Raw genomic sequence first — 25502 nt, 5'->3', positions numbered from 1 at the left:
CCCAATAGTAAATCTGTCTAGAGATTCATTTACATAGGTAAACACGCCCACTTTCAGAAAACTGGCGAGCATAGTGCAGAGCAGAAAAAAGTCGCAAATTTGTGCGCAGTTTTAGCGTTTGGGACTTTTTTTGGGACTTTTTCACTCCATTATTCTGACCTGAGCTAATGATAAATCTGGCCCAAAATGTTTTGCACTAATTCACACTTTCAGCAAAATCTCTGACTTTTTACTCCCGTTTTCAGCATACACTAATAATACATTCCCATTTTTGCATGTACCGCTCTGTGTAAAACATTAACAGCATTTGCTTATGCGTCCGAAGCGCACACAACATTCTTTTCCACATTTACACAACCAAGGGACTGAATGACTTAAGCAAGTCGTACGGCTTTCACTGCAGTTGCTGACGAAGAAGTAGGTAAAAGTTCACAAGTGGCTTGTAGTATTACTATGAACATATGTTATGGGTGTGGAGCAGAAGATGCAGTTACCTGCACATTCTAATTCATTGCCTCTGGTGTATTTCATAAAACTACTGTATGTGCAATATGTTATATATTCATGGGACTGAAGGAACTTATTAAGACTGTATGCCCTGTCTCCTAGGCATTGCCAGACGTGTGTCTATAGCTAGAGGGCCTCAGGTTGGGCATCCCTGAATAAAGCAATCCAATAATAAGGGTATATCAATGTATACTGGCTAAAGCCTCATGCACTCTACTGTATTTTTTGTCTGCATCTTTTCAGCATTTTTTGTGGATCGGATGCAGACGCATTAATTTCAATGGGATCGCAAAAGTTCTGGACAGCACACTGTGTGCTGACCACATCCATATGCCCATCTCGTGGGCCCCGCAAAAAAAAAAAAAAAGAAAATAGAACATGTCATATTCTTGTCCATTTTGCAGACAAGAATAGGCATTTATAACATAGTGCAGGACTTGCAGAAGGGGAAAATGAAGGTTGCACAAGGCAGTTATCCGTGTTTTGTGGACACGCAATTTGCGGACCACAAAAACTGATACGGTTGTGTACATGAGGCCTAAATGTATGAAGAGAAAAAAGGACACCCCTTTGGCATACATATAGTTAAAAGAAATACTGTATATGGGCATGCTACATTTAGATGACAGCGGGGATGTGCGTTTTTTATATGATTTACAGTCAGGTCCATAAATATTGGGACACCGACACAATTCTAACATTTTTGGCTCTGTACACCACCACAATGGATTTGAAAAGAAATGAACAAGATGTGCTTTATCTGCAGACTGTCAGCTTTAATTTGAGGGTATTTACATCCAAATCAGGGGAACGGTGTAGGAATTACAACAGTTTGCATATGTGGCTCCCACTTGTTAGGGGGCCGAAAGTAATGGGACATAATAATCATAAATCAAACTTTAACTTTTTAATACTTGGTTGCAAATCCTTTGCAGTCAATTACAGCCTGAAGTCTGGAACGCATAGACATAACCAGACGCTGGGTTTCATCCCTGGTGAGGCTCTGCCAGGCCTCTACTGCAACTGTCTTCAGTTCCTGCTTGTTCTTGGGGCATTTTCCCTTCAGTTTTGTCTTCAGCAAGTGAAATGCATGCTCAATCGGATTCAGGTCAGGTGATTGACTTGGCCATTGCATAACATTCCACTTCTTTCCCTTAAAAAACTCTTTGGTTGCTTTTGCAGTATGCTTTGGGTCATTGTCCATCTGCACTGTGAAGCGCCGTCCAATGAGATCTGAAGCATTTGGCTGAATATGAGCAGATAATATTGCCCGAAACACTTCAGAATTCATCCTGCTGCTTTTGTCATCAGTCACATAATCAATAAATACAAGAGAACCAGTTCCATTGGCAGCCATGAATGCCCACACCATGACACTACCACCACCATGCTTCACTGATGAGGTGGTATGCCTAGGATCATGAGCAGTTCCTTTCCTTCTCCATACTCTTCTCTTCCCATCACTCTGGTACAAGTTGATCTTGGTCTCATCTGTCCATAGGATGTTGTTCCAGAACTGTGAAGGTTTTTTTAGAAGTCATTTGGCAAACTCTAATCTGGCCTTCCTGTTTTTGAGGATCACCAATGGTTTACATCTTGTGGTGAACCGTCTGTATTCACTCTGGTGAAGTCTTCTCCTGATTGTTGACTTTTACACACATACACCTACCTACTGGAGAGTGTTCTCGATCTGGCCAACTGTTGTGAAGAGTGTTTTCTTCACCAAGGAAAGAATTCTTCGGTCATCCACCACAGTTGTTTTCCGTGGTCTTCCGGGTCTTTTGGTGTTGCTGAGCTCACCGGTACGTTCCTTCTTTTTAAGAATTTTCCAAACAGTTGTTTTGGCCACGTCTAATGTTTTTGCTATCTCTCGGATGGGTTTGTTTTGTTTTTTCAGCCTAATGATGGCTTGCTTCACTGATAGTGACAGCTCTTTGGATCTCATCTTGAGAGTTGACAGCAACAGATTCCAAATGCAAATTGCACACTGGAAATGAACTCTGGACCTTTTATCTGCTCATTGTAATTCGGATAATGAGGGAATAACACACACCTGGCCATGGAACAGCTGAGAAGCCAATTGTCCCATTACTTTTGGTTCTTTAACAAGTGGGAGGCACATATGCAAACTGTTGTAATTCCTACACCGTTCACCTGATTTGGATGTAAATACCCTCAAATTAAAGCTGACCGTCTGCAGATAAAGCACATCTTGTTCATTTCATTTCAAATCCATTGTGGTGGTGTATAGAGCCAAAAATGTTAGGATTGTGTCGATGTCCAAATATTTATGGACCTGACTGTATTTCAATAAAGGATTGATTTTTTTACAACCCACTGGATTCCTTCCCTACCCTCAAATAGCTTATTGCTAAGAACATGAACAAGCCTTGAATCCGTGAAGTGACCTGCTTGATGACTCCAAAATCTGGTGCTGGATTGCATTTTCTCTATACATGCTTAATTTATACCTTCGGATTTCCTGGAGTATACAAAAGTGCACTGTCATATTCTGTGCATACAAGCAAAGGTTGAAAAGGACCTTTAAGCTCTCCTGCCATGTATGCTTTAGTAAATACTTGTATTTCTCGTAATATAAAAATTCTGGAGCATCTTTTTTACTGTTCCTGTGTTTTTCCTGCTAGAAATTTATAAATAAAATAAACTGGGTATCACTATTTGGGGATATGTCCCATGCCAAAATGTGCAAAGACACAATATTTTTACAAGGAGCCTTGCAATACCATAGACAAACATTTAATATGATATCGCGATGTGTCATTGCAATATTCAGTTCGCACGACTCTTGTTTTGAAGTGGGAATAATAGAGGAACTGCACAATGCAGAGTTATTAGGAAAGATTCTTCAGAATTGTTTTTATAAGCCTGAGTGTTGCCCGGGTAATATTAAAAAAATGTCAAGCAACCTCTTTAAATACTACGGTTCCTCTTAAATGACAAGTACACCTTAAGAAATAGTTAGTATGTAAAAACATTACATTTTGTGGTTCTAAAGTAATTTAAAATGAATAATTGCTACTAGAATCACTGCATATGTATAGAATGAACCTATAGAAAGTCTTGCTCTTTTTTTTTTCTTTAGGGAGGCTCACAGCAGGTAATTCTCAGTGCCTCACACATAGAATCTTCTCTTCTGTAGCAATGCCACCGCACTGCGCATGTAATACTTTAAGGCTACATTCACACGTCCGTGGTGTGTCGCGGACCCGCAAATTGCGGGTCCGCAACACACCAGCCCATCACCCCCATAGAAATGCCTATTCTTGTCCGCAAGAATAGGCTGTCCGCATCCATTTCGTCCCCATAGAGAATGAATGGGTCCGCACCCGTTCCGCAAAATTGCGGAACGGATGCGGACACATTTTGCGGGCGTGTGAATGGAGCCTAAAGGTCCAGATGGGTGTTACCAGTAGGGGCTGTGTCCCTGTGCAGTTTGACACTTGAAGCACTGATTGAATATGTCTGCAGGGACACCCCTCAACTGGTCACATCCAGCTGAACCTTTATTACAAACTACTCATGGTTCGTTCATAACTTCTAGCAGAAATAATCAAGGAATGTCACAACCTAGAGCCATAAGAACAGCTGTTCCAGAATTGTCATTACATGAGAAATGCAAGTAGCTTCTAAAACAGACATGTCAGGAGCGGTGACAGGTCCTCTTTAAAAGACTGTGTTGTGCTGTGATCAGCCCTGGCTCCTGCTCATATCAAATAGAACTGTACCAGAAGTGCAGACACTGAGAGATATCTGTGAGGAGGCATTGGATTGGATTCTGGGGGTTATTGGAAGTGGGTCAGACAGTACAGAAAACAATGGGGGAGCTTTATCAAAACGGATGCAATCTAATTGCTTGCTATGGGCGACTAAGCCAGTTTTCCTTTTCATCAGTTTTGATAAATCTCCCCCAGCATGCTGCGTCTCCTCCTAAACAATGAACAGGATTAAAGGGGCTGTCCGCCAGGATAGAATTTTTTGTACATTCCCCAAACAACCACTGCTGCTGTTCTGATGGTCAGCCAATCACTTTCACACCATTCTCCCCCTATTTATCAAATGTCATTCTGCTGGACAGTCCCTTTTATAACATCACTAGGAGTATTTATTTACATACTTTAATAATGCTCCATTAAAAACTATAATTTGCCATTAGCTGTAGTGCTATTAACAGTAATGTGACCACTCATGTGTTGTGCTATACTGTATTCCGGTAATAGTGCATTAAAATGGACCTGATCATAAATTGCTTTCACGAGTGATTGCTATTTCACTGTTAGAAAATATGAGGCCACCTGTTTCCTGTTTGGCTGGCAGATCCTTTTCTGTTCTGAAATGGTAGTATAGTCTGATCAGTGACTATACCATAAAAGGCACAAGGAATCATCGGTTTCACTAGTATTATATCAAATAACTTTGTTTAGTATTTAGTCTATTCCCTCTTATCTAGACCTCATTATATAGCAGGGGTGTAACAAGTGATCATGGGATAGATGAAAGGGGCCTTTTGATCTTGGTAGGGGGAGGGGGGTCATATATCAAATCTGCTATGCTAGTTTTGTGGCATAGAAATGTTGCAAGCGATCTAACATGCAATATTTTGTGCAAGATTTTGTAACATTTCGTGAAATTTTGCGACATTTGGTGAGCTTTGCCTCTTTCAGAAGTGGAATAAAAGACAGATCGAGACTACAAATTAAAACACTTTTATGTCACATTTAGGGCTCATGCACACGATCGCATGCATTTTGCGGTCCGTAAAAAACGGATCCGCAAAAAATACAGATGACGTCCGTGTGCATTTCGTATTTTGCAGAACGGAACAGCTGGCCCCTAATAGAACAGTACTATCCTTGTCCGGAATGCGGACAATAATAGGACATGTTCTATTTTTTTGCGGAACGGAAATACAGAAATGGAATGCACACGGAGTAACTTTTTGTATAATGGTTCTGTATACAGTGCGCAAAAAAAAAAAAACTGAACGGACACGGTGCCTATCTCTCCAAGTGGCATGGCTTAGCAGGAAGGGGGCTTGAAACCCTTGAGAATCAGCTGTTTAAAGATGGTGTGGCGCTTGTGCATGTCATCTACTTTGTACTGACAGTGCAGTGTAATTACAGCTGTACGTCCCATTCAAGTGAAGGGGAGAGGAAGCTTTAATTACACTGCACCGCCATTACAAAGAAGACAGTGTGCATGAACACTGAGGCCCCTTCAAACTGCTGATCTGTGGAAGTGCCAGGGGTCAGACTCTCTCCGATCTGACATTGATGACTTGTCCCGAGGATAGGTCATCAATATCTGTAGCCCAGACAACCCTTTTAGCCTCACTTTCTCAGTCAGACCTTTCACTGAGACTAGAGAGGGAAGCATGAGTGGCTCAATAAGAGCATCACCCATTACACTGATAAGTACAATGCTCTTCTGTGGACATCTAGGGCTATCAAGAGCTGCCACACTGTTATCCTAATTCTACTAATCTACTATTTTAGTAACAGATAATATATTTCCCTTACGGCGGCAGTAAAATAACAATTGGTTTCCTCTCTATATAGGAGTGTTATCTCTCTGTGCTGTCTGCTACAGAAGGACAATATTTGTTATCTAATTTTCAAAAGTATACTACTGGGAAAAAGATCATTGAAATGTTTTCAATTAATATTGATTTAAAAATGCCCCTTACTGATGGAAATGTCCTTTTAATAAATGTGGTGCAAAGTGTGAATATATACATATATATATATATATATATATATATATATATACACTCACCTAAAGAATTATTAGGAACACCATACTAATATAGTGTTGGACCCCCTTTTGCCTTCAGAACTGCCTAAATTCTACGTGGCATTGATTCAACAAGGTGCTGATAGCATTCTTTAGAAATGTTGGCCCATATTGATAGGATAGCATCTTGCAGTTGATGGAGATTTGAGGGATGCACATCCAGGGCACGAAGCTCCCGTTCCACCACATCCCAAAGATGCTCTATTGGGTTGAGATCTGGTGACTGTGGGGGCCATTTTAGTGAACTCATTGTCATGTTCAAGAAACCAATTTGAAATGATTCGAGCTTTGTGACATGGTGCATTATCCTGCTGGAAGTAGCCATCAGAGGATGGATACATGTTCTCATTCTTTTTATGCCAAATTCGGACTCTATCATTTGAATGTCTCAACAGAAATCGAGACTCATCAGACCAGGCAACATTTCTCCAGTCTTCAACAGTCCAATTTTGGTGAGCTCGTGCAAATTGTAGCCTTTTTTTCCTATTTGTAGTGGAGATGAGTGGTACCCGGTGGGGTCTTCTGCTGTTGTAGCCCATCCGCCTCAAGGTTGTGCGTGTTGTGGCTTCACAAATGCTTTGCTGCATACCTCGGTTGTAACGAGTAGTTATTTCAGTCAACGTTGCTCTTCTATCAGCTTGAATCAGTCGGCCCATTCTCCTCTGACCTCTAGCATCCACAAGGCATTTTTGACCACAGGACTGCCGCATACTGGATGTTTTTCCCTTTTGAGACCATTCTTTGTAAACCCTAGAAATGGTTGTGCGTGAAAATCCCAGTAACTGATTGTGAAATACTCAGACCGGCCCGTCTTGCACCAACAACCATGCCACGCTCAAAATTGCTTAAATCACTTCTCTTTCCCATTCTGACATTCAGTTTGGAGTTCAGGAGATTGTCTTGACCAGGACAACACCCCTAAATTCATTGAAGCAACTGCCATGTGATTGGTTGACTAGATAATTGCATTAATGAGAAATAGAACAGGTGTTCCTAATAATTCTTTAGGTGAGTGTGTATATATATACACACAGTACAATCTCTTTGTTAAAATTACACAACAAAAATGATGGGTATGTGATCCTTTGAAAGAAGAGGTCAGTCACAGAAAATTCTGGTGTAGATGGGCAACATAACAAAAACATAATTTTCTGCATTCCTAGCTATTATTTATGACCTTAGTTAGCTGTGATTGACAACCACAAGTCTTGCTGCTTGAACAAAAATTTCTATTTCAAGCATCAGGCAGAATAATAATAATGAACAGGTATTTTTTTCAGTTTTTGCTTCTCCAGGTTTAAGCAGCCATAACTTTATTTTGTTTTCAGACATTATTGTATGGCCTCTTTCAGACGGGCGTTGCGGGAAAAGGTGCGTGTGCGTTGTGGGAACATGCACGATTTTTCCGCACGAGTGCAAAACATTGTAATGCGTTTTGCACTCGCGTAAGAAAAATCGCGCATGTTTGGTACCCGAACTTCTTCACAGAAGTTTGGGCTTGGGATCGGTGTTCTGTAGATTGTATATTTTCCCTTATAACATGGTTATAAGGGAAAATAATAGCATTCTGAATACAGAATGCATAGTACAATAGGGCTGGAGGGGTTAAAAAAAATAAAAAATAATTAAACTCACCTTCTTTGCTGATTGTAGGAACAGGACCTGTGGTGACGTCACTCCAGTCATCACATGGTCCATCACATGATCCATCACCATGGTAAAAGATCATGTGATGGATCATGTGATGACTGGAGTGACGTCACCACAGGTCCTGTTCCTGCACACAGCTAAGATGAAGACAGAAGGAGATGCCGGGCTGCGCTATCAAGTGGATTAAGGTGAGTTAAATAATTATTATTATTTTTTAACCCCTCCAGCCCTATTTTACTATGCATTCTGTATTCAGAATGCTATTATTTTCCCTTATAACCATGTTATAAGGGGAAATAATAATGATCGGGTCTCCATCCCGATGGTTTCCTAGCAACCATGCATGAAAATCGCACCGCATCCGCACTTGTTTGCGGATGCTGCGATTTTCACGCAACGCTCAAGTGATGCGTGAAAATCACCGCTCATGTGAACAGCCCCATAGAAATGAATGGGTCGGTATTCAGTGCGGGTGCAATGCATTCAACTCACGCATCGCATCCGCGCGGAATACTCGCCCGTGTGAAAGGGGCCTATAAGGCATAGTTTTATGCAAGAGAAATTGCATTTTTTGTGCTGTTTATGGGTACATATAAATTACTTTGTAATTTATATGCTTTTTTACATTGCAAATATAAAGCAATTTTTTATATTGCTTTTTATTTTATTGTTTACACTGTTGATATATTTCACACTGAATATCCTGTTAAATGAGTTGTTCAGGTTATTTAGGTCTTGCGGATACCTAATAAGTGTATTTATTTTGCTATTATGTAAAGTATGTGCAATAAAATATATTTTAGGAAAAGTAATTGCTTATTTCTTATTGTTTATGAGCTTTTCTAATTTAAAATGTTTTTAATTAAAATTTTATTACATTTTTAATAATCCCATTAGGATTATTAATCCCAAGGATTTACTGTTTTACAAAATTATTTTATACTTATAATCTATTAACATACTCCTGTATGCTAATACATTATGCTCTGTGTCTCTATGGCACATGCTGTGGTTAGTGCAACACTAGTGTGCCCTAACAGCAGGACTACAGAGCTTATATTTTTGGGGTCATTTCTACGTCCCCAGGGCTGACTGCAGAGGGTTAACCCAGCCTCTTAACATATCACTGGGACCCAATCAGAAGGGAAAATCTCCTTTGATCATGATGTTGTCACAGACTGTGACAATCAAAGGTTTAGCAGTTGGGATTAGAGCTACCTCTGATCCTAGCTGTAGAGCAAAAGGCTGCTCTAAGAACTGGAGCTGCTAGTTACAATTTGTTTATGTGGCAGGAAGGCCTACAGACGCTCTCTGCTTCATTTAAAACAGCAAAGGCAAAAGACATTAAGGGGATAAAGAAGCAAGATTGTCCATGGCTGGATTGGACAAAATTTATATTTTTATGAAATGTATGGTTTTTAATTTTCCTATTTAAGGTAATTATTAATTTTTTAATTTATGACTTCTAGATACAATATAATTTTTTATTTATTTATGCAGATAAAATCCCATCCCCTTGGATTGTGCCTGTCTAATAACAATTTATGAACTGCCTTTAAGCTATTCTTCAGCATCAATTCTTTACATTCTTTAGCATCAATGTCTAATACTTGCTGACAGCATCTGTCTAGAGTGACCGGTAAACCATGCTCTTTTGCATTTATTATATTGTGGACAGTGTGTCTCTTATAATGCAAAATGTAGTATTTAATACTCAGCAATATTAAATTCTTCATGATAAATAATAAGTGGCACATTAAGTATGGTAATAGTTATATTTGATAAATGTATGGCACAGCTCTGAAAATATAGGCACTGCAGCAGAATCTCTGAGCGAACATTTTTAACATTTTGTAACTAAGGTTATATTTAGAGCACATGAAAGGCAATACTGCCATAACAAGCCAACAACTACCTCACTGCAGAGGGTCCAGTGAAAGCTATAGCTAAGAATATTCACCTTCATTCAGAAGCTTCTACTGCAAGAAGAGTGAACTATTAATATGACAGCAGAGGGCGCTATAGATAAGGATGCTAATACTAGAAATATCTTATTTAATTGCACAGTTACATGCTATTGCTGACATACATTGATATTTATTGTTTTAGAATGGCAGTATTAGTTTGAACGGTCAGTTAAAAAAGGTCTAGTTATTACTAATGATGTTTTAGGCCGAGTTCTGACCCGTGCCTGTGCTGTGGCCCGCAAATAGCGGGCCGCAATGCACGATCGCCGGACGTAGGTCAGCCGCATCGGATCGCGGACCCATTCACTTTAATGGGTCCGCGATCTGGCCGTTCCGCTAAAAGATAGGATTTGTTCTATCTTTTAGCGGAACGTAAGTACGGGACCTAACCCCACGGAGGCACTCCGTAGTGCTTCCGAGGGGTCCCGTCCCGTGCGGCCGTTCCGCGATTCCGGATTTGCGGACCCATTGAAGTGAATGGGTCCGCATCCGTGATGCAGAATTCACACGGAACTGTGGCCGTGTATTGCGGGCCGCAATATGGCCACAGATCACACACGTTCGTGTGAACTTAGCCTTACTTTGTATTTTATGTTCAATGTACAATTTCAATTCATGCATTTCAACCTTTTTTCATCCCAGCAATGTTGGGACCTTTCCCTTAAAGGAACACTTCCATCAGAAAGAAGTATATTTTGAAACTTAATATCCATAGAAAACAACTTTTTTCAGAATTTTTGGCTGTTTTTCTTTTTCATTTCAGAATTACTATACCATCAAAAATCAAATCCATAATACTGTCTTCCTGTAGCCATCAGCACAGAGAGATAATACTCCTAAATAGATAAGTAATCCAATGTCCGTTTACTCCTGCTGTGAGGGACAGATGTTATCTGTGAGTTAAATAGTAGGTGTAGAATTGGGATAACAGCATGACAGCTCTATTGTTCTTTTGATAGGCCTAGATAAAGATGCCCACAGAAGAGCATTGCATTTATAAGTGTAATGTGTGATACTCTAATTGAATTACTACAGGGGTGCTGTATCTGACGACTAAAAAAAGCCAAGCTAGGCTGTTTGCTGTGCCAAAAGTCGAAACAAAGGAGGAAGTTAAAGAAAACAGGACCAGAAGTAGACTACATGGAGTGACTAGATCCAGAAAACCATTTACATGGTTTTTGTAAAGAAAATGACATACAATATTCAAATAGAGGCTGTTAATATGTGATAAATGGTAGTGTCCATTTAGATTATATTTAGTTATATTGTTATACTGTTTTACAGCATATACATTCCCAACTGAGCACATCATATGTGCCATATTTGTAAAGGGGGTAAGCAGAGGGAAGTCTGAGCAATCAGATATATAGTTACAGTACATATAACATAGACACACAACTAGACCCATAAGACCCATTTCTGACTGTACCAAAAATGTCTGGCACTTATTGCTCTAGACTCAGACTGGTGGCTTCAGTGGGCACGAGCCTGAGAAGCGCCAAAGTGTTTTTCCTAAGGATTCACAAATACTAAATATATAAAGTTTGTTTTCGACCATATATATTAATATAGTAGCATGCATGTGAACCAGTAGGTCTAGGTCATACATTTTCCTTAAAAGACTTTTTACTTACAGGAAATAATACAATTGGCACTGTCAAGGTTACAGCCACAAGTACAGCCAGGCGAACACAGAGAAGAAGAGTGTCAAACGTGTACACTTTTGTGTAGGTGTGCAGCAATTCATCTTGAACTTCACCTGCAAAAATTTTATGGAAAGATAAAAGAAAATGGTTAAGAAATAACTTTTTAGTGTGTTTTCTTCTACCAATCCAGAAGAACGTAGATAAAGGAGGAAATGTATCAAAGCTGGTGTAAAGTAGAACTGGCTTAGTTGCCCATAGCGATCAATCAGATTCCACCTTTCATTTTACAAAGGAACTCTGAAAAACGTAAGGTGGAATCTGATTGGTTGCTATAGGCTAACTAAGCCAGTTTTCCTTTACACTAATGTTGATAAATCTCCCCCGAATGGCCCAGTATAAGCACCATTGTTCACAGCATATGATGTAAACGGGGAATGTGCTGTCAATACTAAAGTGACTGTATAAGAGACGTGGGGGAATAAACGATTGTATGTGAAAATGAAAATAAATGATCACTGATCGACTTGCAATGTTGCCAGTCAGTGCTTGTTGCAGGCAGTGACATTACCAGCCTATGTGAAAGGACCTTTCAGTATCATGTGTTCATAGAAATCGACATTTCAGATTAAAAATCCATTAAAGTTTCTCAGTTATCTTATTACTACAGAAAGCAAAAACTGTTGCATAATGCTTTCGTCTGAAAATCTGCAAATATTGGTAACTCTGTCATTAATACAAACTATTGTGAAATCTTAGGGTGGATCAATAGCCCTGCAGTACAATCTCAGTTAATCACTTGTTTTAATTACAGTTAGACCAGGGATTGTAGGCAGCAAACTATTGAGACCATCTGCCTGGATTACAGCAGAGGACAAAACTCTTCTGAGTTTGAGAGTACCCATTCAAAGACCTTAAATGAAGGAATTTTGGGGAATATTGGTGAAGCTGAAATCGCCCATTGCACACATGCTCTGCTGAGCAATGACACATTGAGACTTCAATGTCATGAAGCCCAATGGCCAGCTGATAGCGGAGTGGAAAGTGATTCATTCCACTGATTGCTAAAGTAGGCCCTAGCTTAAACACATTCACAATGTTACATTCCAGTATAATAATTTATAGGATTACCACCCCATAATAATATACTAATTGTCCTAATAGGAAGAAAGAAGATTGAGCACATGCATGTGCCATTTATTCCCCCAAAATTTTGGAGGGTGAGTGTGGATGGATATTAACTATATTAGTTTCCTCAGAGATTTGTGTTTTGGGCTACATGGCAACATGCTCCATGACAGTAGAAGATTGCAACATTGTATCTAATGATTGCATGTTGTGACCCCTGACTATATTGCAACCGGTGCAACAAATCAAATCTGTCTGGAGTCTGCAAATTTGCCATCATAGGCTGTAATGCACGTTGGCCATTTTCAAACATTTCTGGAGAACATTTAAAAATGTGCCAATCGTTATGGCCCTGCTCTGGGTCATGTTAGACCATATTGGGCAATACAGATTATTAAAGGGGTTTTTGCCACAGTTAAAATTTGATTATCACTTATCCACGGCAATGCCTTACCATATTACATTATTCACATATACGTTTTTTACCTACCATAAAATGTAAGGTAACCAAACAGCGCAGCAAAGAGATACATTGCCAACATTGCAGCTATAGACACATTAGAAACATTCTGCATTTTTCTTCGGGAACGGCTAGAAGGAGATAATTAAAATGTGCGTCAGGCTATCATGAGACGTTGCTGTAATAAACTAATTAGTAAATGCAAAGAGAATCTCTCTATCGTTCACTGGATCACTGCTGCTCTCATAATGTTCTGTATACTATATCACCTTTATCTTACTATTTTGGCTTCTATGTTTCATTCTTCTATGTTTTCTTCTTTATTATATTTTTGTATACTTTTCCAATGCTTTGCATACTTTTCCATGCTTGCATACCATAGGAAAAAGCGTCAGCCTATGCACACTCACCAGAGAGGCTGGCTTTTTCCTATAGTGTGCAAGCATGGCAACCGCTGCTGGATTGCAGGGTGGTCGTAACCATGGAAACAAGCACTATATAATGTGATGGAAAAATGAGTCCAGCCAGCAAAGGAGGCAATATGGACAATCACAATACATTAGTAAGTGCCTTGTATTACCTTTCGCTACATGATAAATTCCATTTGCTGAAGTGACACATCCCCTTTAATATATACTCTTCTAATTTCTAGACTAACTATAAACATCTCCTCCTACAGTTTAAAAAATTAATTAAAAAATTAAAGTTGGCAAAGAAATACCCAGATATTTTCCTTTTCTCGGTACAATGTCAAACTCAGCTCTGAGCTGAGTAGTTGAGTAGTACTGAGGCAGACTGGTTACCACAGAAATACTGCTGAGGCATATTGTAACATGCATGCCAATGTGCCCATAGTGGGCACTAGGGTGTCTTTTTTAAGTACATTTGGTTAGAATATCTCTGAACTCACTGATCAAACACCGACTGTATGAAAACAGCCTAAGGGGTGTCTTTTCCATTTTCTTTCACAATTCACCCACATCATCCACATACAATAAACTTAATTCTCATCACGTCGTAGGTTTTTCCATAAGATTTATTAAACCTTTCTCAAAGTAAACATACCTTTTCAGCTCACTGTAGATAGGTAAAACTTCTGGATGGCACACAAAAGCAAAAGCCAATATAGGAACAGCATAAGCTGTCTGCAAGATAGAAGGTCAGACAGTAATTTTCCTGAATTGAAATGTTCCAATGTTCTAAATGTTTCTACCCAAATCATAATATAAATGTAATAACAGTTAAATAAATCCACAGGTGAAAAAAATCTTCTTTTCTGAAAGTCAAGGGGCTATATGATTCCCTCTGATTTAACAGAGAACTAAATCTGCTCTATGTTTGTAACCTAATCTATGACAAATATGGAGCTGACCTTGGCAGCAGAATGGCTGTGTCTGTTTACAACGTCTATACCATAATAAGGCCCCTTTCACACGAGCGAGTATTCCACGCTGGTGCAATGCGTGATGCGAACGCATTGAGCCCGCACGGAATCTGGACCCATTAATTTCAATGGGGCTGTGTACATAAGCGTTGGTTTTCACGCATCACTTGTGCGTTGCGTGAAAATCGCAGCATGTTCTATAATCTGCGATTTTCGAGCAACGCTGGCGCCATAGAAGTAAATGGGGTTGCGTGTAAATCGCATCGCATGCGCAAGCAAGCGTGGATGCGATGCATTTTTCACGGGTGGTTGCTAAGAGATATTGTTTGTATACCTTCAATTTTTTTATCATGCGCGTGAAAAACGCATTAAATCGCATTGCACCCGCACGATAAAAACGGAACAACTGAATGTGATCGCATACAAAACTGAATGGCTTTGCTGGCGAAATCCCAACGCATCTGGACCTAATCCGCTCTCGCTCATCTGCAAGGGGCCTAACAGTATATATATATATATAGTATATATATATATATTTATATCACTGTATCCATATATGTTGCTATATGTAGTAAAGGTTGCTAGATGTAACAAATATGAAAACAAATACAATCCCATTGCACTTATAGTTTCTGAGATCAGCTCCAAATTTTACTTGTGTATTTCACAAAGCAAGCAAATATTCAGTGCTCTATCAAAATGTAAATAATATATCATATTTCAGTATTTAAGCTTAGAATGTCTTAAGTACACAAATAATCACTAAGGGAGACATTGCAACTAGGGATGAGCGAATTGACTTCAGATGGTACATTCAAAGTCAAGTCGCAAAAAACTTTGTTGTAATACTATACAGTACTCTGTACAGTATTAGAATGTATTGACCGATAAGCCGAAGTTATCACTTCGCAAAGTCGTGCAAGACTTTGTGTAATAACTTCGGTAATTAATTATTACTGTAAAAAACCTTGGCACCGAACTCAGGTTCAGTTTCAAGGTACCACTTAGTGTGACTTTGCGAAGTAATAACTTCGGCTCATCGGAATCAATACATTCTAATACTGTACGGATCGGGAACTCCGTAAAGTCGTTTTTTGCGACTTCGGATGTACCATTTAAAGTCGATTCGTTCATCCCTAACTTCAACCAACCAGGTACTTGCCTGCATCTGTATGACCAGTCTATTTAAGATGAAAGAAGATGCCTGCTGCAGATAACAATTCTGTTTTACAAATGATAATCTTAGGGCCCTTTAACATGGGACGAAGGAAGCACAGGGATTGGGAATAAGGAGATCAATGGTCACTTGTTAGCTTGATCACGCAGCAATGGTCAGGGTTGTAAGATTGTTACGACGATTGTTCATCCCCATCCCCATCCTGAATTGTCGGCAGCACATGCCTGTTTACAGAGGACGATGTGCTGCTGACTAGTGAGGCTTTTTTGGGGCCGCATAACAGATGCTATCACCCGAAAAACAAGCTTGTTTGTCGGATGATTGCAGACTTCTACACATGGGCCGATAATCAAGAAAAAGGATTAATCGAATCGTGTGTCCCTGATAATTATTCCAGTCCCCACCTCGTGTTAAAGTGCCCTTAGAGAATAAACATGACAATGACCATTCCTACGGGATGGGCCAACCATCTACTGTGAATGGGGGCCTTCCAGGTCTCCAAAATGTATCAAAGGATAAAGCAGTTGGATTTGAAATGCCCAATCCTTTTTTTCTGGGGGAGATAAGATGTCGCCAGAGGATGCATGTGTAAATGGGGCAGTCAGCAGAGAGAGATGTCTTATTCGACTGAAAGCTACCTAAAATGTATGACCAGCTCAAGATCTCATGCACATGTCATAGCCATGTACATGTAGCCTGCATGGTGGTAGACTGAGTTCCTATGGTTCCATATTATTTGTCCTGAGTGCTGTCCTATGGTGCTTTCTTGGTCTGCCATATTCCCAAGGATTCTCTATACTCTGTATATACTATACTCTATACTCTGTATACTTCAGTATGAAATCCGATGCATAGATTTCTACACAATCTGTAATATGGACCTGTGCAAGAGTTCTTATGACTAATGGACATGAGTAGGGAATTCTTATTATGTAGATGTAGTAGATTAACTCTTTCAATGCTGCTAAGTGAGGATATTGTGCAATATAATTTACAAATACAACGCTGAACAAAACAGATTGCAGTGGAGTACATAATAGAGTGCTTTATTGCACACGTGTTGGGGGCTCTATATGGCCAGTTACATGAGATTAAAACTGCAGTCCTCGGACCCCCATTAGCTTTCATACTGTATATTGCACTAGTGAAAGCTTACAAATCTGAAACAGCAATATGTGAGTTGGAATAAATGGTTCTGAGCTTAAATGGATATGTGACCTAAGTTGTTATCTTCTGTCGCTATAGGAATGGACTGAACTGTAATGTTCATGAGCTTTCCTAAGGCAGCATTGTCTACATGGTTATCCAACTGCCAAATGGCATGGGGGAGTAGGGATTTGTTGAAGCTGTTCTACTTGATGTCTTAGCTCATAGACCGTCGCCTCTATTGTAATATACCTCTATGAAATATGATATATCAAAATATAGATAAAACTGGAGGGTCTTGGTAAGAATGTCTTGCTGTGCTATATTCATCTGCTACAATTTACATACAGAACACAAATAATATCAGAAAGGGATGAGGATGAAGAAAACATCAGCAATATTTATTCACATACATGCATATGTATTTATCATACGACAGTATAAAACCTACCTGTGAATTGAACACAAAATATTTGGGCTGGCATCTATCGTCAGTGTGGGCTTCAAACTCTACTCCACTTCCATGGTTATTATCTTTGTGCTCATTCAGGCCTGTCCCTTCTTGAGTGTAATCCATCATAAAGTTCACGCCAGAACTAAGGGTGTAGTTTTGCATTATAACAGGGGGTAGATGATTAGTGCTGTTTGTTAAATTTCCAGGATGTTGATCCAACATAGGTAATGGGCAGGGTATCTGAGTCTTTTTATAGATGACCTGTAATGAACAATTATAGAGATGTTTTGTGGGTATTATTTGCTAGATTCTTTGAAGCATGCAGAAGTAGCAGAGATAAAGTGACAGCTGCAGAAGAGTTTGCCATTTGTTACAACTCCTCGTGGTATAAGTGTGTCTACCGTATATATGCTTTTAAAAAGAACTGCAGGTAAAATGAACAATCCAGGCAAACCTTATACACAGTGTTAAGGCCCTTAACATAGGCTGATAATTGACTAAATGAGCACCTACAAAAATGTTCTCTCCATGTCCTGGGTAAATATGGCAGCCATCAGCCAACAAATGAGCAAATGCTCGTTTGTGGGTTGATCTAATCTTTTATGTGGGACTAATAATTATCATCGGCAGCGCATCTCCTTATGTCCTACAACTTTGCCCGAAAAAAACAGGACGTCATACAGCTAGATGGAAAAATAAAAAAGTTATAGCTCTTAGAAGGTGATGATGAAAAAAGCAAAAAAAAGTGCTTGGTCAGTAAGGGCCAAAACAGGTGGGTCACTAAGGGGTTAAAAGAGCACTGATCAACTTGATTAGCACTCTGGGCTGAAATCAGCCCATGTTTAAAAGGATCCCTACACCTAGATAATCTCTTTTGTGTCCTTTGCATCCCTGATCAATGCACTGTCCCTTTATGCTTTACAATAGGCATGCACAAATTTATAAAGCTGGCCATACATATTAGATGTTTCACGTAAAATATAAGAAATAGGGGTAGGTATATGATAAATTGTGCTGAGAAGCAATGTTAATTATGCTGAGAAGCAGTTAGATAAAAGCATAGTATTGAGGATGTGCGATCCAGTTCATTTTCTTATATTTTACACATTAGATGTTTCATTGGGAATGCGCCGAGCCAAGTGATGTTTTCGGCGCATGCCCAATGAAATAGTTGAAACTGATGCCTTCATTTGAACTGGAAGAGAGCAGGCCCAGGCAGTGTTCGGCACTGCATCTGTAGGCTATGCTGAAGGGAAAGGGTGGGCAGGGTTATTGGCCTCTCATGATGTAGCCGGGGGCTGAGGGCATAGTATATGAGCGGAACAGAGGCATGCTTGGGCTCTGTAGGGGGGCGTTCCTGGGCACCTTTGAATGAAAATAATGCCCCTCTGTGCACCTTAATGCCTCATTAGCATATGGATAAAAGAGGATTTTATGAAGATATAATACCAGCTCCGAAGAAAAAGTTAAACATATGGAAAAAAATTATGAAATGCTGTAAGGACATGCTTTTGGTTTGGTTATTGATTCTCTAGGTGACAGATTCCCTTTAAGATTTACTTGACAGCTCTGCTTGTTCAGACTAGCTACTGTAAGTAAGCACAAGGCCACTCATCAAGAAGCCAGTGCCATTACAGCTAGGACATAATGATTAGTAAATGCAAACAACTATAACAGTAAGTCGAAAATATATATTTAACTCAGTAAGGGATGATTTAATTTCCTTGGTTAAATCAAATTTTTATGTAAAACATTTTAAATAATTTTTGGTGATGTTTTTTCCAACTTCCACATCTTTATCCATATAAAAAAAAAAAAAGGTGTCTACCTCATAATCATGTTCGCTTAATAGAATAACAAATCTACAGTCGTGGCCAAAAGTTTTGAGAATTACATAAATATTGGAAAAGTTGCTGCTTAAGTTTTTATAATAGCAATTTGCATATACTCCAGAATGTTATGAAGAGTGATCAGATGAATTGCATAGTCCTTCTTTGCCATGAAAATTAACTTAATCCCAAAAAATACTTTCCACTGCATTTCATTGCTGTCGTTAAAGGACCTGCTGAGATCATTTCAGTAATCGTCTTGTTAACTCAGGTGAGAATGTTGACGAGCACAAGGTTGGAGATCATTATGTCAGGCTGATTTGGTTAAAATGGCAGACTTGACATGTTAAAAGGAGGGTGATGCTTGAAATCATTGTTCTTCCATTGTTAACCATGGTGACCTGCAAAGAAACGCGTGCAGCCATCATTGCGTTGCATAAAAATGGCTTCACAGGCAAGGATATTGTGGCTACTAAGATTGCACCTCAATCAACAATTTATAGGATCATCAAGAACTTCAAGGAAAGAGGTTCAATTCTTGTTAAGAAGGCTTCAGGGCGTCCTAGAAAGTTCAGCAAGCGCCAGGATAGTCTCCTAAAGAGGATTCAGCTGCGGGATCGGAGTGCCACCAGTGCAGAGCTTGCTCAGGAATGGAAGCAGGCAGGAGTGAGCGCATCTTCACGCACAGTGAGGCGAAGACTTTTGGAAGATTGCCTGGTGTCAAGAAGGGCAGCAAGGAAGCCACTTCTCTCCAAAAAAACATCAGGGACAGATTGATTTTCTGCAGAAAGTATGGTGAATGGACTGCTGAGGACTGGGGCAATTCTCCGATGAAGCCTCTTTCCGATTGTTTGGGGCATCTGGAAAAAGGCTTGTCCAGGGAAGAAAAGGTGAGCGCTACCATCAGTCCTGTGTCATGCCAACAGTAAAGCATCCTGAGATTCCTGAGACCATTCATGTGTGGGGTTGCTTCTCATCCAAGGGAGTGGGCTCACTCACAATTTTGCCCAAAAACACAGCCATGAATAAAGAATGGTACCAAAACACCCTCCAACAGCAACTTCTTCCAACAATCCAACAACAGTTTGGTGAAGAACAATGCATTTTCCAGCACGATGGAGCACCGTGCCATAAGGCAAAAGTGATAACTAAGTGGCTCGGGGACCAAAACGTTGACATTTTGGGTCCATGGCCTGTAAACTCCCCAGATCTTAATCCCATTGAGAACTTGTGGTCAATCCTCAAGAGGCGGGTGGACAAACAAAAACCCACTAATTTTGACAAACTCCAGGAAGTGATTATGAAAGAATGGGTTGCTATCAGTCAGCTATCAATTGGCCCAGAAGTTGATTGAGAGCATGCCCAGTCGAATTGCAGAGGTCCTGAAAAAGAAGGGCCAACACTGCAAATACTGACTCTTTGCATAAATGTCATGTAATTGTCGATAAAAGCCTTTGAAACGTATGAAGTGCGTGTAATTATATTTCACTACATCACAGAAACAACTGAAACAAAGATCTAAAAGCAGTTTAGCAGCAAACTTTGTGAAAACTAATATTTGTGTCATTCTCAAAACTTTTGGCCACGACTGTACAATAAAAAAATAGATTAGAGAAAAAGGGTATGTATCGTTATCTGGTTTTAACCGGCAGAAGCAAATTGTAGGGCACACAATCTCTTGAAGCTTCTTTAAAGGAAATGTGTCACCAAAAATGTTATCTGCCAGTTAAAATCAGATAGCAGCACATATCCTTTTTTTCTGTTTTTATTTTTTGATTGCAGATTTATTCTAGTTCCTGAACACAATTATGGGGGCGGCCATCTTGCCTAAGCTGTTCTTAATGGCATTTACAAACATTAAAAAAATTGCATTTAAACAAAAAAAATTGTGATTTAAACAGCAGGTCATTTTCTGATGACTCATTTTCTTTAAAGGGGTTGTCCAGGTTCAGAGCTGAACCCAGACATACCTCCATTTTCACCCAGGCAGCCCCCCTGAGTTTATGGTCCGATGCTCTCCTTTGCCCTGTGCTAAATCGAGCAGGGCAAAGGCATTTTCAGGAGTTCTGGTGACGAACCGGGCTCTCCATGGGGCTGCCAGGAAGCCCGTTCATATCACCGGCACTGATGGGCGGGCTTTAGCACTGCCCTAGACAGTAAAGCGGCTAGGGCAGCGCTAAAGCACGCCCATCAGAGCTGGTGACATCACCGAACACACTGCTGGACGGAAGCATGAGATGCTCCGATGCTAACACCAGGGGCGCTGCCTGGGTGATAATATGGGTATGTCGAACCCGGACAACCCCTTTAGAGAGTATACAGTACAATTGTATGTAGATTACCAAATATATTCAATATGTTTATTACAATATAAAGTGCGTCATAAACGTATGCACAATTAGATAAGATCTCTTACCGCACTGACGAAGAAGACCATGCAAGAGAGAGAAAATCCACTTGTGTACCCAAGGTATCCTGTTCATGTAATAACACAATAAATTAATTACTCAGACGAGAACAAAAGAAATTGCATAAGATACTTAGGCTACTTTCACACTAGCGTTTTGGCTTTCCGTTTGTGAGATCCGTTCAGGGCTCTCAAAAGCAGTCCAAAACAGATCAGTTTTGCCCTAATGCAATCTGAATGGAAAAGGATGCATCAGTTTGCCTCCGTTCAGTCACCATTCCGCTCTGGGGGCGGACACCAAAACGCTGCCTGCAACATTTTGCTGTCCGCCTGACGAAGCGGAGCCAATGGGGACGGATCCGTTTTCTCTGACACAATCTGGCACAATAGAAAAATGGATCCGTCCCCCATTGACATGGCTATAGAAGACATAATACAACCGGATCCTTTCATGATGGATGCATGCGGTTGTATTATTGTAATGGAAGCATTTTTGCAGATCCATGACAGATCTGCAAAAAATGCTACTGTGAAAGTAGCCTTCACACATGATTTGTAAATTTTCATAAGTCATCTGTTTATCTTGAATAATCTGGCATCCGTTCTATAAATCATGAGGATATACTTTCAAAATTACCTAAATTCTTCAGAAGGGACAATGGAAGAATAATTCCAACAGACACAAATATCACCAGATAGTTTCCATTCAGGTACCATTCCCTGCAATAGTGAAATATGATTTACCATTAATAAAAGAGCAATTCACAACAGAAAGGACACAGGACATAAAAACCGTGGGCAGACTGAGGTTTGAGCTTGCATTTGTCTGTTTATGTAAAGGTCTGCGAATCAAATTTAGGAAAGTGGCACACAACACATGATAAATTTAGCACAGGCAACTGATCACATTCTGATGCCACAACTATGGCAGAACGGCCGTGGAGTACCGTTGAGACAAGTTTTTGGGACTTTTACAAATGTCCCAATGATAAATAAGGGCAAAAACCAATGAACTCCACAGGAATGCCAACAAATAGCTGGATTTATGAAACTGACTTAGCAGGTGAGAAAAATAATGTTGGCCTGTTACAGACTATTAATATATGTGTCTTACAAGAAATGTCACAGTTTACACCAAAATAAAGACAAAACCAGTTTGATAAATCAGGGCCAAAGACTACTATAACCATACATACCCAGAATTCTCTTCCAGTCGCATAAAAGTTCTTATAACTTCAGGAAGTTCATATTTGACAATAAATAAGTAACTTGACATTGCTAAACAAAGTAAAGAAAGATTAAGTTAGCAAACTGTTAGATAATCCATAATTGTTGCATAGATATAAAGAGTACATGTCATTAGGGCATGCTTTCATTACATCAAGAAATGTACACAATAAATTATTAAGGCAGAACCGGTGCACCCATAAATGGTCCCCTATGTGCCAGTCAGTACACTGGAAGAAAAAGTTCCCTGCCTTACAGACAGAACTCTCAGGATGCTTAAAGGCACTGAGTCCTATGTTTTATGACCCCATTTTACTTCACAGAATGGCTGTGAGGACCTCTGGACTTCAAGCCTTGCATGCTTTGTTTCTAGAGTATATTTCATCATATCGTCACTCGTATCCATGTAGATATGTATTCATGTAAATGTATGTAATACTGTACGTATAATCAGCATGTTTGGACATCTCTCCTAGATGATGAATGAAAATCAGCAGCTGAAAAGAAGGTGAGTGAGCAGTGACTTGTATTCTAGGATCATTTATTTCACTGTCTTTAATGGAGGAAAATGAGACTAGAACTGAGATTGATGGCTAAGGCTGGGTTCACATCACGTTTTTCCCAACCTTAGTGTATACAAAAAGAGTATACGTTAAACAGATGCCTCAGACTGATGCCATACAGTGACATCCGTTCACTATAGAGATTCATTGTAAAAAAGTTTACTTTTTTTTACCAGACTGTGCAAGATGCAAGAACGTGGTGTGCTGTGTTTTTGTATCCTTTTTTTTGTAACATAGATGCAAGCCGTGTACCGGAGTGGACCCCCCCAAGATACAGCGAAGTCACGAACAAGGAAAACCACCAGCTTTTTCCAAAACAGAATTTTACTTAAACGTGGTAATGAACACAACCACAAATTCTGGGAACATACAATAAATTTACATACACCCAGCCCGAAAACTGAGACCCTTGCGCTGCACAGCGTGGCGCCCTCCGATGGATGCAGGAGGAAAGCGTGGTAATTTACCTACTGGTGGGCACAACTAAACTGCCACACCTTATCTGTTATTACCCCAAAAAACAAGAATAACTGTATGGGTGTGTGATAGGGTCTAGCCTGCGGTGCAGCACATCAGCTTATAATCTTACAAAGCTCTACAGGATTACCCCTCCCATAACTGGTCTTGTAGCACGTGCCTGAGTATTCCTCCTGGCTTCCTCTGTCAGCCTGGCTTGAGTTTGTGGGAAGTTGATTAGTTCTCCAGTGTGAAATGTCCCTTTAAATTATGGAGTCCTTGCAATGAACAATAGCATTTGTTCGCTTTGTCCTTCTTGGCCATCGGTACTTGCCAATACCCACTGGCCAGGTCAAGAGTCGAGAAGAACTTCGCCTGACTCAGGGGGGACAGCGACTCCTCAATCCACGGAAGGGGGTAGGCATCCTGGACGGTCTGGGCATTTAGCTTCCGATAATCCACGCAGAACCGGAGACTCCCATCTTTCTTCTGCACCAAGACTACTGGAGCAGCCCAAAGTCTTTGACTCTCCTGGATCACCCGGTTTTTCAACATGCTGGCCACCATATCCTTCACTTCCTGGTAAATTTTAGGTGGTATTTGCCAGTAACGTTCCCTGATTGGTGCAGCATCTCTGGTGGGGATTTTGTGTTCGATGGCGGAAGCACACCCGAAGTCCTCATCATGTCTCACACCCTTTCAGTCCAGTCCTGCAACGTCATGTTTTTACAGTCAAATTTTGGCAAACGACACAACAGCGCCCCCACGAGGATGTACCCTACTGGGGAGGGCATGGTGGGGGCAAGCTGTATCAGCCGTGTTGGGGCAAGTTGGCCTTGCACTGGCCCACCCTGAGCTGGGTCCTGGACCGATGCCATTGGGGGAAGGTCTCCCGCTGCGTTCCCATCCATAATGGTCACTGAATCCTGCCGACTACGCCAAGATGTAAGCCATGTACCAGGGTGGGCTCCCCAGGATACAGCGAAGTCACAAACAAGGAAAACAACTCCACCACCAGCTTTTGCCAAAACTGAATTTTACTTAAACGTGGTAATGAACACAACCACAAATACTGGGAACCAACAATAAATTTACATACACCCAGCCCGAAGGCTGAGACCCTTGCGCTGCACAGCGTGGCTCCCTACGATGGATGCAGGAGGAAAGCGTGGTAATTTACCTACTGGTGGGCACAACTAAACTGCCACACCTTACCTGTTAATACCCTAAAAAAACAAGAATAACTGTATGTGGTAGGGGCTAGCCTGTGGTGCAGCACAACAGCTTACAATCTTACAAAGCTCTACAGGATTCCCCCTCCCATAACTGGTCTTGTAGCAGGTGCCTGAGTATTCCTCCTGAGCAAAACGTCAGCCTGGCTTGAATTTGTGGGAAGTTTATCAGCTCTCCATTGTGAAATGTCCCTTTAAATTACGGAGTCCTTGCAATGAACAATAGCAACGCTTGTGGCCTGATACAAACAGAGACCCTATCTAACTACAGGCTTGGTCTCAGTCTCTAGGCGCCAACACTGTAATGAGGTACGTGCACGATCTTACCGACTCGGGTATGCTCTGCCTCCGCTGGTGACTCTGAACAGAACAAATGTCTCTCCAACAAACATGTGGCCCCGCAGTGTATGTAGCTTTGCTCCTCAGCTCTCATCAGAATTCCTGGAAGCAATCCTCGTTCC

General features: G+C 40.4%; 1 protein-coding gene across 1 annotated transcript in view; it reads right to left on the bottom strand.

The window, feature by feature from the left end:
• The window catches only part of LOC120981077 (sodium-coupled neutral amino acid transporter 4-like), a 45704-nt gene that overhangs the window by 5910 nt on the left and 14292 nt on the right, over positions 1-25502 (bottom strand). Inside the window, exons 7-13 of the mRNA XM_040410560.1 lie at positions 22760-22841; positions 22201-22283; positions 21573-21631; positions 17325-17588; positions 14232-14311; positions 13197-13297; positions 11570-11694 (exon numbers count right to left, since the gene is read on the bottom strand). Of these exons, the coding sequence (XP_040266494.1) occupies positions 11570-11694; positions 13197-13297; positions 14232-14311; positions 17325-17588; positions 21573-21631; positions 22201-22283; positions 22760-22841 (794 nt within the window). The remainder of the gene's footprint in view (positions 1-11569; positions 11695-13196; positions 13298-14231; positions 14312-17324; positions 17589-21572; positions 21632-22200; positions 22284-22759; positions 22842-25502) is intronic.

The sequence above is a fragment of the Bufo bufo genome, chromosome 1 (assembly GCF_905171765.1).
Source record: "Bufo bufo chromosome 1, aBufBuf1.1, whole genome shotgun sequence".
Lineage (NCBI taxonomy): Eukaryota > Metazoa > Chordata > Amphibia > Anura > Bufonidae > Bufo > Bufo bufo.
Note: the sequence above shows the minus strand (reverse complement) of the source record. Positions and strands in the feature narration are given on the sequence as shown.